The sequence below is a fragment of the Alligator sinensis genome, unplaced genomic scaffold (genome assembly GCF_000455745.1).
Source record: "Alligator sinensis unplaced genomic scaffold, ASM45574v1 scaffold337_1, whole genome shotgun sequence".
Classification (NCBI taxonomy): domain Eukaryota; kingdom Metazoa; phylum Chordata; order Crocodylia; family Alligatoridae; genus Alligator; species Alligator sinensis.
Window position 1 is genome coordinate 3,375,591 of NW_005841927.1, and position 11,678 is coordinate 3,387,268.

An 11,678-nucleotide genomic window follows, 5' to 3' on the forward strand; every position below is an offset into this window, starting at 1 on the left:
ACAGCTCTTTAAAAGAAGAAATGTGGAACTCATTAATGAAGATGCTGCCATGCTTGATAGTCTCCTCATGGATTCTTATGTCACTTCTACCACATCAGGGGTAAGACTTCTTCCTGAACTCTGGTCCCTCTTCTAGGTAGACTTAACACTGTAGACCCCATAAAACTGACAAACTTGAAGGCTTTCAAACTAAGAGAGATCATCATATCTTGTATTCTTGACTGCCTTTCCACCCCTGCGTAATTACTTAGAATATTGCAGTTGGGGCTGTGATGAAGTTCAAAACCCTGTCTGAGACACAGACTTTTACACATGGTTTGGTTCTGACTTCAGTTACCTTTTTAGGTTCAAAAAAATTAAGCTCCAAGTCATGGCAACAGGTTATCATGTTCCTGGGGTTTGTAACAATAAGCTTGGAGTGGTGGTTCTGTCTGACGCTGCTTTTCTTCCCCTCTGCCTGTAGGAGGGAGTGATCACAAGAGAAATGGTGGAAATGCTCTTCTCAGATGATTCTGACCTACAGTTAGCAACCACTCAGAAATTCAGGAAATTGCTCTCAAAAGGTAAAAGCTGAGCGGCTGCTCTTGGCTGTATTGTAAGCTGTTTGAGGCAGATTGTCTAAAACATTTGTGATGCTATTCTTGGTATTAATATTGCTGTTTTAAGGGACGGGTTCCACCTAATGCAACGGGCTTGCAATCCTGTCGCTTTTCAGTTAGCACTGGAAGGAGGGGATGGGACTATGATCTCCTTGTGTGGCCATCTCTTTGGTTTTAAACATGTAGAAGATGCCCTATTGCCTTGTAACTGGATGGGCTGTACAGAAAGCTTTCTGTTGGATAGTTCTCTTGTCCAATGCAAATACAACTTTAAATGGTGAAAGTGGATTTAGCAATGAAAGAGGTCACTTGTTTTCTACTAAAATACCCTTTTGACCCTGTTGTGTACTTGCAGAGCCGAATCCTCCAATAGATGAAGTGATAAACACTTTAGGAGTGGTGGACAGATTTGTTGAATTCCTAAAGAGAAGTGAAAATTGCACTCTACAGGTAAAGGAGAGCACTCTGAAGGACAAATAGCATTTCCCTCTGCTGAGCTCTGATGTTTAACCCTTAACAGCCAGCTTGGAAAGGTGGTGTCCTTAGAGCTTAGACACTACAGATCACATGTAGCTTTTTGGAGAGGATTGCATGTTCTCTTGACTACAGCAGGCTGTCAGAGTTGATTGCTACCATCACCGTCCTCCTTTCAGGAAGCCCTATACCCTAGGGATCAGTCTTCCAGAAGATTTGAAGTTGGTTAAAGCCCTTCAAGAAAGGCAGATAACAGTAACATGCAGTTTGGCCTCACATGTGGTGAGGGCAACAAATGCCTCTCTGATGCCAGTCACAGGAGTAGGATGTAACAACATTAGGCTTCCAAAGAGAAAACCCCTTTCTCTCATCTACTGTAGTTTGTGCCTCCAAGCCCTGGTCAGGGGCTGCTCTGAGCAGCTGGAGATGACTCTTTGAATTGGAGAGTGATCTCTCAGACTTTGTCATGTGGTATTGCCCAGTTCACAATTCCTAGGATTGCCACTGACAGGAGAGTGAATCGCTGATCTGTCAAGCCCAAGAGAACCAGTAATCCCCAGGAAAGATGACAAGATGTGCACTAGTGTGTTTTCACTGTTGGTGATCTGTGGACTGACCTTCCTTTTGCTTTGGGTGGGTGTGGCCAGGGTCTGTGATGTGAGTCAGTCCACCCTTCTCTATACCCTCAACATTGTCAACAGCTTGCCTATATCTGACAGCTATTATATATAGTTATGCTTGGTGAACAGTCATCCAAACACTGTCCATACTAACCAGCCTGGGCAGGGGAGTTTAGCCCCATTAAACCATTTGTTTGCTTCAGTGCATATAAATCATGGACAAGTAAGGTTGGAAGGGCCCTCGGGAGTCCATACAGTCCAACCCCCTGCTGGAGGCAAGATCATTCCTATATAAATCTTCCTAGATGAGATGGGAGCAGTAAAGGCTCTAAAACTAATAGCAAATGGTGTGCCATATCAGGATTGTTCTGCTTATGGTATTGTTGCTGGTCTCTCATTTCAGTTTGAAGCAGCATGGGCGTTGACAAATATCGCATCAGGAACCTCTCAACAAACAAAAATAGTCATTGAAGCTGGGGCAGTTCCTATCTTTATAGAGCTGTTAAACTCTGATTTTGAAGATGTCCAAGAACAGGTAAAGTTCACCTTGTTTACAATGGGGTTTTTTTTTAAGGGGTGGGGGAAAGGTGCACAACTCTTGTGCATAGAGAGCATCAAAGTTTGTTTGAAATAAGTGTAGCTCTCTGGTGACTGGCTTCATGCAGTAATTCCTGTACTGGTTACTTGGAGTTGCAAAGTATGCCTGTAACTCAATACCCTCTTCTTCCTCTGTTCAGAAACTGTGAATGGTAAAACTGTTGTTCTTTCCTTGCAGGCTGTCTGGGCATTGGGGAACATTGCTGGAGACAGCTCTGTGTGTAGAGATTATGTTCTTAACTGCGCTATTCTTCCTCCCTTGTTAATGTAAGTAACCATAAATACTTGCAGCATAGTTCTTGAAGGTCCATTTTACTAAAGCAGAGTAACATCCTGCTATGAAAACTGGGTGGCCAGAACCACCTACCTGTGTGCTAATATTCTTTGGGAATAAAATTCAGTTTGCAAATTGGTATTAGAGAAAGGTAGTAGTACTTAAATCATAACTGATAAAGCTTTGGCAGATGGTTTGCCTTCTCACAAATCGTTATGCCTGCTGTGAACTGTACGTGAGCACTGTCACAGCTTGCCAGACAGCCTTTCTGAAGTTATGGGGCCTATCACTTAGAAGTGCCTGAGCTGTAAGTACAGAGAACAGTTCCTGAAGGGATACAGTTACACCAGCTTTCAGGAACTGATTGGATGAATCTTGAAAGAATCAGTCTAGGGTTGAGAAGGTCTTCACACACCATATAAATCAGAAATCCTGACACTGCCTCAGTACACTAGCTGAGTTGTCTGTCTATTTCTAGGCAGGGTGCTTTCAAGTACTAGTCATATTTTATTCTTGTCAGGATCATTTTAAATTGCTCTTGATGAGGTAGTAGCAACAAGATAAGAGAAGAGCACATTGTAGGGGACAAAATTTTAAGTCGCTTCTGACACTAGTGTTTGACTTCAGGATGCCAAAGACCAAGCAGACAACTCTCTGCTGTCCAGACACCAAGGGAAAGGGTTTTTGTTTGTGGTGGTGGCCACATTGTAGAAAGACTGGTAAAAGGAGTTGGTTGTAGTTTGGGAGGGACAATATTGCACCATCCCATTTTCTGGCAGAGGTCTGCAGACTGGATGACAAAGATTCTCACTGCCCATAAATCATAAAGCACAGAGAATGAAGCTGCTTATGGCTGGGCAACTGGCTGGTGACCACCCTCTAAGATATTTAAGATTATTTAGTTTCTAAAAACTGTCAGTCTGTCCATCCTGTCAGCAAGAGTGTCTTTCATGCTAGCAATGTGGACAGAGATTTGTGGCAGAAATGCCAATTTAACGAGATGTTCACATGAAGTATTTGGATATAAATGGTGTACAGCTATGTGGCCTTTGAAGGTGTTGCAAGGGATTGTTTTATAGAGGCATAGAGCTGTTGTCCTCAGGTGAAGATAAAATTGAGTTCCAGGCTTCTTGTGGTCACTGGAGATTCGTAGATTGCAAGGGACCTCACAAGATCATTGGGTCCAGCCCCCTTGCACTAGGCCGAAAAGACTGCTGGGGTCAGGTGACCGTCCAGTCTTCTCTTGAAGATTTCCAGGGCGGGTGATTGCACCACCTCTGGGAGGAATTTATTCCACAGTATAGACGCACTAACTGTGAAGAAGTACTTCCTAGTGTTAAGCCTGAACCAGTCTTCCAGGAGTTTGTAGCCATTACTCCTGGTTTTCCCCAAGTGTGGTTTGGTGAACAGTTGTTTGCCGAGCCCTTGATGTATTCCCCTAATGTAGCGGTAAGCTGCTACCAAGTCCCTCTCAGCCTTCTCTTTTTTTAGGCTGAAGAGGCCCAAGTCCCTCAGCCTTTCGTCATATGGCTTGCCTTGCAAGTTTCTGATCATACGGGTGGCTCTTTAGGGCCAGATCAGTGGCCCCCTCAGAATAGGTGCACTTACCTGACTAGATTCAGGCTCAGAGAAGCTGTGTTCTGCTAGCCTGAACATTCCCATCTGCAATTTTGTTTGAAGACTGTGCTTGCTTTCTGTCTGGAGTTGCTTTGCGCTGTGAAACAACAGCATTTGTTTCTGTCTTGGGGGTAGATGCACTACATCTTTTTTTTTTATGCTCAAAATGAATGGTTTGGGTGAAATACCATAGTCTGAAGAACAGGTTCTCAAGCAGTGCAACTTTTTTTTTCTGACCTCTTGAATTTGCATTCTGTTCCCTCACTGCAAATCATCTGTTTGTTTAAAGGCACTTCGAGCTATGGCTTGGCAGTGTAATGCATGATTATTCTCTTCCTAGGCTTCTCACAAAGTCCACCAGGTTGACAATGACTCGAAATGCTGTCTGGGCCTTGTCAAACTTGTGCAGAGGGAAGAACCCACCACCTGAATTCGACAAGGTGAGGAAATGAAGCCTTACTTTTCTTGGCAGACAAAGGTGGTTGGGAAAAAGGGCCCTGGTTCATCAAGGCAACAAGGTCTAAATATTAAAGCTGATCAGAAAAGGTCTGAAGACAAACCAGGACATTCTGACTTTTTTCAACACGCAAACACCTGGTAGCAATGCTTCCATTTATTGACGGGGTCCCATCTCACCCTTCCTGCCTGTGAGACCTGCCTAGTCTCTTTCCAGGAGGTCCACCTGCTAGACCTCTGAGTCGGGGACCCCCATCCCCTCAGCCTTCCAGGGCTTAGCTTATGCACTGACCAGGAGACAGGACTCTTTTTGTAGGACTGTGTTCCAAATGTGAACAAAACAAAATGCTGAAGTATTCCATTCCTATCCAGTGGAAGCCTTTCTTTCAGAACAGCTTTAGTTCCTTATGAACTGTGGAAGTCATCTTCTCTCTGCCCCTTCCCTTTGGTTGTCAGTGTCATCTTAAAAAATGGCAGAAGGCAGGGTAGATTTGCATGTTATATGTTAGACTAACTAGATCAGAGACATATAGGTTATTGTAAGCAGAAGGTGTACTTCATCAGAGGCCATGAAGGGACATTTCTGCTTCCTGAAGTCCCTTCGTGGTGTCTGATGAAGTAAGGCCTCTGCTTACGAAAGCGTATGCTATACATATCTGATCTAGTTAGCCTATAAGGCCACATCCAGATGCACCACAAACCATACATGCCTGCACTGTAAACCTCTTTGCAGTACCACAAACTGCATGCCTTGCACATTAAACCATGTGCTGTGCTGCTAACTTGCAGTGCTGGGGCAAAAGTATGGGGGGGGGGGGGGGGGGGGGAGGGGGGCCAGGTACACCCTTATGTAGATACAAGGTATGGGGACAGCTTACATGAGAATGGTACCTGCTTTTCAGGATGTGGACTCTGTCCAGTTGCTGCTGTACCCTCTAACCTTTTGGGATGAGCTGACCCCTTATTTTGGCTTGGTGTTTAAATATGTTATACCTTGTAGCTGAAGAGGCTAAAGTTACATGAACCACACAGAAAAGCTACAGTCAAAGTTGCACTATAACATCAGCAGCTCTGGCTACTTGTCTGAGCTGGCCAATGAGCAGTATATCTAAGATCCTACATCCATAACTGATCACCAGTCTGGGTTTCAAAATGGTTCTGAACTGTTTCTGGACTCTGACTGTGTGAAAATCCCAATATGATTCTTGCATTAATCCAAGCAATGGCCTCAGGGTCACTGTTCTCTCTCTGTGCCAGTCAGCACAGCTGGGTCTTATCTACACACATAGCTTTGGGGCTTTTTGTCCAGAAACCTTTCTAACTCTTTTCTTTGGGGTGGGGGGGGATGGTGACTCCTTTATAGGTGTCTCCCTGCTTGCCGGTGTTGTCCAGATTATTATTCAGCAGCGACTCTGACTTGCTGGCAGATGCATGCTGGGCGCTCTCCTACTTATCAGATGGCCCCAATGAGAAGATCCAAGCAGTAATAGACTCTGGAGTGTGCCGACGACTGGTGGAACTGTTAATGTGAGTATCTGGGGCAAAGACCTAACTGAACTGCCTGTGTGAACATGGATGTTGGCTTATCTTTGTATACCTTTTGTTTATGGAGGTAAAACTTCTACAGCACTAACAGGATGATATAGTGACGAGGGTGTGTGGGAGCATCTGCCATTTGGGGACTACACGCCAGCGTTCTTTCTTATGTAGAAGAATGTTTCATGCAGTCCAGGGGATATTTCTAGTGTAATGCACTAGCTTCTTCCTTGCACTCAGGGCCAGGATTTATACATATAAGTATGTAGGACGTGGTTCGTGCCAGGCAATGCAGTGAGCCTGTGTTCTTTTAATGCTTTTAAAACGTGTTTACAGAACTTTTTTATAAAGTAAAGGACAGATTGGAGTATAAGGACAAAAATACCTAGCAAAAAAATAAGCAAGGTTTTCCATACGGTTGACTAGTAATTCAGTACACTACTTCTGATCTGTTTGTGGTGATCAGTTCAAAGCCTGCACGTTGCAAAATGAAGGCTTTGTAGAGTAGGCAGACTTTCAAAGGGGTTTTGGATTCAAATAGCAAAGTATTCTGATTGGACCATTAACTGAATACCACTGCATTAGGAAGGGGCGTACAAGAAGGTGCAGACTTAATAATGACTTGCAGGTGAAAAGGAAACCATTTATGCTGGAGCTTCTTTGTAATGGATAAAGAAAGCTGTCCTCTTCCCTGTGTGAGCAAGGACTGTCTGTGGGGTTTGAACGTGTTTTGCTGCTTGTGGCTATTTGTGTGGTAGCAGAGGAGGAGGTGGGATTCTTAGTGCATGGAAGATGACTGGAGTTTAACCCTCTCGCTCTTCTTCCTATAGGCACAACGACTATAAAGTGGCTTCTCCAGCCTTGCGAGCTGTAGGCAACATTGTGACGGGTGATGACATCCAGACCCAGGTGAGGAGCATGACTGACTTGTATTCAGGTCCAAGTGGGGAAAGGAGCTAGAAAGTACCAAATCCTCATCCCCACTGAGGAGGGATAGATCCTTGCTATAAATCCATTATCAGAGCACTGTCGAGAAACAGTCTGGCTTGGAACACCCTGTCTCTCTAAAGCAGCGATTTTTTTTTTTTTTTTTCAACTTTTTTGTACCCACTTGTAAACATTGGCCAATCCCAACCCAGTGCCCTTCACTCCTGACCCACTGGCCCCAGCCCCCCAGTGTGTGGGGCAGGGGATGGGTGTGTGGGGCAAAGCGGGGTGTATGTGGAGCAGGGGAGGCCCAAAGCAGCCCCTTGCAGGCTACAACTCTGCCAACCTGCAAGGGAAAAGCCACGGTTTCCCATGGTTTTTCTCTTTTAAAAGAGAATACATTTTTAAAGCTTTTGATCATGACCCTTTCATATATTCTGGTGACCCAGTTTTTGGGTCGTGATCCATGAGTTGAGAAACACTGCTTTAAAGCAAGCGTGGCTTTGTCAGCAGATGACTTGCAGACAAATGCTAGCATGGTCTTAATGGAAAAGGACAGTCTGGGTTGATGCAACCTATGCTTGGGAAGAGGTAGGAGAGCCTCAGTGTATACTAGCCCTACTAACAGTGGTGAAATGAAGGGTTTCAAACAGGTGTTACTCTGCAGTGCCTTCTAACATAGTAATAAATGGCACGGGTTGAGGCTGCAATGATAAAATGCCTGTCTGCTTCCAGATCAGACTGATAAATGTGATGGCTCGCAGTCTATAGTAATGTGTTGCAGTCAGTATTTTGTCAAGGGGGAAGTCTTGACTCCAGTCACAGAAACTTCATCCTTTTGGTGTCCAAGCGGAGGTCTAGGTCTTCTTTGAGGAGCAAGATGCGGCAGAAGAAGGTTTGCTTCTCCCTCTGTGTCCTGTCCCCCAAATGCCACTTCCCCCTTTGGACCTGGAATGTCTCCTCAAGGATAGGAAAGTACTCTTTCCCCCTAGCGGTACACAATGGAATATCTTATTCACAGGCAGGTCTCTGGCAAGAGAATAAGTTTCTTTATAAGACTCTGAAGGTCTCTAAACCTTGTATCAGACTGTATAAGAAGCACAGGAAAGCAATAACTAAGTGTTGAACTTAATGGTGTAGTCTTGCCCTTTGTTTTTAATTCTCTTCAGGTGATCCTGAACTGCTCAGCTCTGCCCTGCCTCCTTCATTTATTAAGCAGCCCCAAGGAGTCAATCCGGAAAGAAGCTTGCTGGACCATTTCTAACATCACAGCTGGAAACAGGGCGCAAATACAGGTACAGCTTCTGGAGTCCTCTCTGGGCTGATCTGTGATGCTGCTTAGTTTTGTGAAAATAGCACTGAGATAAGCTTATCTGTTTGGGTTTTTTAATATGTATTCAAAGGCCTTTATACTCCAGTTCCCCCTTTCCAGAGAAGTTAATTCCAGGTATAGTTAAAATAACTGGCACACTTGATTGAATCTAGATGTTGCTAGACATCTAAGCAAGACAATCTGTTCCTGCAAAGACAGGCTGGTTTGGAAATGAGCTCTGAGAATCTGATCCTTGAGTGAATAAGGGGAAGGGGGATTGCATCCATCTCTTCTCTGTCTTTCCAGAGTTGGTGTATACCTAGGGTGCTCCTTTAAATGGGGACATGTTGTTAGATTTAAAGAATTAAGGACCTAAATCTAAAGACCTAGACAGGGCTCAAAGTCCTTCCATGATGCTAATGCAATAATAAGGGGCTCTGCTTGCCATTCTTGCTATGCAATTGAAAGTCTTACAATTGATAACACGTGGCAGAGAAAGTGTGTTTGCATCCTTTCCATTGATACCAGAGTTGGGTGGGTAAGGGGAGAAGTATGTGTTCCACAGCTTGATTGTCTTTTATGTGCCGTGTTGCCAGATCTAAATACTACTTGCTGCTCCTCTCCTCAGGCAGTCATAGATGCTAACATATTCCCAGTGCTGATAGAAATCTTACAGAAAGCAGAGTTCCGTACGAGGAAAGAGGCAGCATGGGCTATTACGAACGCAACATCGGGAGGAACACCAGAACAGATCAGGTATGTAGAGGAGTTGCTCTCATCTGTCCTCTGCCTCTGAAGCGATAGGTGTTGTGGAGAACTGTTTTGCCATCAGCGTTTGCTGTGGCTCCCAGTACCATCTATCTTTGATCTCTGAAGAGAAGCTCCAGGATGCATCTTGAGACTTAATGTATCTCCTGTCAAAGACTGCATGTCTACGCTGTAGCCATTCAAGAGGGGATAACTTACTGGTGCTGGTTTTGGTTTCTGCTCACCATGGAATGATGCATTAGTATAGAACATTTCAGGAGCGTGCCAATATCAGACTGCCACAGGGTGCAGTTGCGTAAAACTGGATTTTGTGGAAGGAGAGACCAAGAGGCTCACTTCTGAAGTGGAGCAGAGCTTTATCTGCATCTCCCCGCTGGCTTTGACAGTTGTATGGCTAATATCTGAACATAAGCGCTGTCAAGAATTGTGTGGGTATGTTACTTCTAACAGAGGCCTGTTTTAGAAGATTTAAAAATGAATGTTTTGTGAGGAACTTCCCTCTGAACGCCAGCTGATTTAACTGATGCTTGTAGGTGTGTGGGTTTGAGAGACTGTATAGGATTTTAAAGACCTACCAAGAGCCTCAACACTAACTGGTGTTCAGCAGATTTTCTGGTCATCTGTGTGTTAAGAGTATGTGGTGCAGAGTAACTTTTCTTTAGGTATATAACATCTGTTGAGCCATATTTTGGTTTCAGACATCTTGTGCCATGCAAAGAGTGGGTTTACAGGCCTTCTAATTTTGGAAGCATTGGATGTGCATCATTTGCATGAAACCATGTTAGCAGCTTGCTTCTGATACAAAGCAAAGCCCAAAGAAGCACCAAAAACTTCCTTTTCTCTCCTCCCCTGCCCTCCACCCGGCAATGCATCAAGCATTTGCCTTGGTTTAAAATATTCTTTCAAACATATGAAATATGAAAATTGTATTAAATGAGATTTGAGAAGCCCTTGTAATGTTATTGCTTCTCTAAGTTCACCTACATTAGCTTTAATTTCTTTTCTTGTGCAATATGGATTCTTTATACGCAGGCCTGCTAAGAACACTTTTACATTACTAAACAGACCAGTAGGAAAATGGTATTCAAGAATAAATAGATGTGGGGGGCTTGATATCTGAAAATTATTGGAATAACACATACCTGGGCTGTAAATTTGACACCCTTGGGCTAAGCCATTAAACATACATTGTAAAGTCACTAAATCCGGTCATGTGTCACTGGAATTAGTCATGAATGCATTCGTCAGTTTAGTGTGCTGATGCTACAAGTGATACAGACTAACATGGCTTCACAGTTTCCTTTTTTTGCTGTTCAGGCAACTTGGACAGGCTAGGCAAGGCCAGATCCAACTTGCTCTTTTAAAATAGCAAGCTGTGTTTTGAGGTGCTCAGCTGCATCTTCAGATCCCACTGACTTCAATGGGGATTAAGTACTAGCAAACTAAATAGGAGTCCTGACTTTGTTTTAAGTACAGACATCTAAGCACCGGGTTTGAGAACCAGTGGTGAGGATGGATAGGTTCTGTTAGCTGGTACTTTACAGAAACTTTTTTGTTTTAACCTGCCTTTGTCTCTCCTAAACCCCTTGAATTTATCACGGTGTCCATTTCCCATCTGGCAAAATGGAAGGCTTATCTTCCCTGTGCTTTCTGTACAGGTACCTAGTAAACTTGGGGTGCATCAAACCTCTCTGTGACCTGCTGACTGTCATGGACTCCAAGATTGTTCAAGTGGCCTTGAATGGTCTGGAAAATATCCTGCGGCTTGGTGAGCAGGAAGCCAAGCAAAGTGGCACAGGCATCAACCCCTACTGCAGCCTCATTGAGGAGGCATATGGTGAGTGGCTGCCAATGGCCTAGTGGCTGTTGGTGTTCTACCTACTGTAATAAAAGGTAACGTAGAAGGTGGCTTGGAAGATGCTGCTCACAATTGTATTCCATTTTCTCTGAGTATTTGCATGGGAGGGGGGCTCTACAAGTTCTCTTAACCCAATATTAGCTTGTAGAAGTGTAAGCTTTCACAACCCCTAGGTCACTTCATCAGATGGATGATGAAATGAGCTCAGAGTGACAAAAGCTTAGCGTCTCTGATTTAGCCCCTTAATGAAAATTTTTAAGATCTGTTAGCTCCTGTCATGAAGATGTTACCCTGTAAATTCCACCACTCTTGCCACTTGTCTGTCTCTCCAAAGCACAGGCTCCTTCAGGTGAAGAGCTGTCCTCATTCTGTTTGTCAAAAATGCCCGCTGCACAGTGGGTGTCCTGTCAGTGATCTGACCAGTGAGACACGTGCCTTGTGGCCAGACTCCAAATAGGGACTGCTGTGCTGCTTACTGAAAACTTGCTCCAGCCCCTTAGATCAAGATGGTGGTTAAATTCAGAAGCAGTGGGGCTACATTTGCTTTAGATATTCTAGCCTGTGGGCAAAAGGCAAAGTAAGCAAATGGTGCCTAAGTGGCACCATGTGGTTACAAGTTGTGAAGGATGGGTGTAGGGCA

General features: G+C 44.2%; 1 protein-coding gene across 2 annotated transcripts in view; it reads left to right on the plus strand.

The window, feature by feature from the left end:
• KPNA6 (karyopherin subunit alpha 6) overlaps nucleotides 1-11,678 on the plus strand; it is a 25,109-nt gene that overhangs the window by 10,636 nt on the left and 2,795 nt on the right. For both annotated transcript variants that reach the window (XM_025198649.1, XM_006019340.2), the window contains exons 3-13: nucleotides 5-100; nucleotides 464-563; nucleotides 955-1,049; nucleotides 2,097-2,228; nucleotides 2,469-2,557; nucleotides 4,522-4,621; nucleotides 6,001-6,164; nucleotides 7,004-7,082; nucleotides 8,270-8,395; nucleotides 9,041-9,168; nucleotides 10,839-11,017. In XM_025198649.1, coding sequence (XP_025054434.1) covers nucleotides 5-100; nucleotides 464-563; nucleotides 955-1,049; nucleotides 2,097-2,228; nucleotides 2,469-2,557; nucleotides 4,522-4,621; nucleotides 6,001-6,164; nucleotides 7,004-7,082; nucleotides 8,270-8,395; nucleotides 9,041-9,168; nucleotides 10,839-11,017 — 1,288 coding nt within the window. The remainder of the gene's footprint in view (nucleotides 1-4; nucleotides 101-463; nucleotides 564-954; nucleotides 1,050-2,096; nucleotides 2,229-2,468; nucleotides 2,558-4,521; nucleotides 4,622-6,000; nucleotides 6,165-7,003; nucleotides 7,083-8,269; nucleotides 8,396-9,040; nucleotides 9,169-10,838; nucleotides 11,018-11,678) is intronic.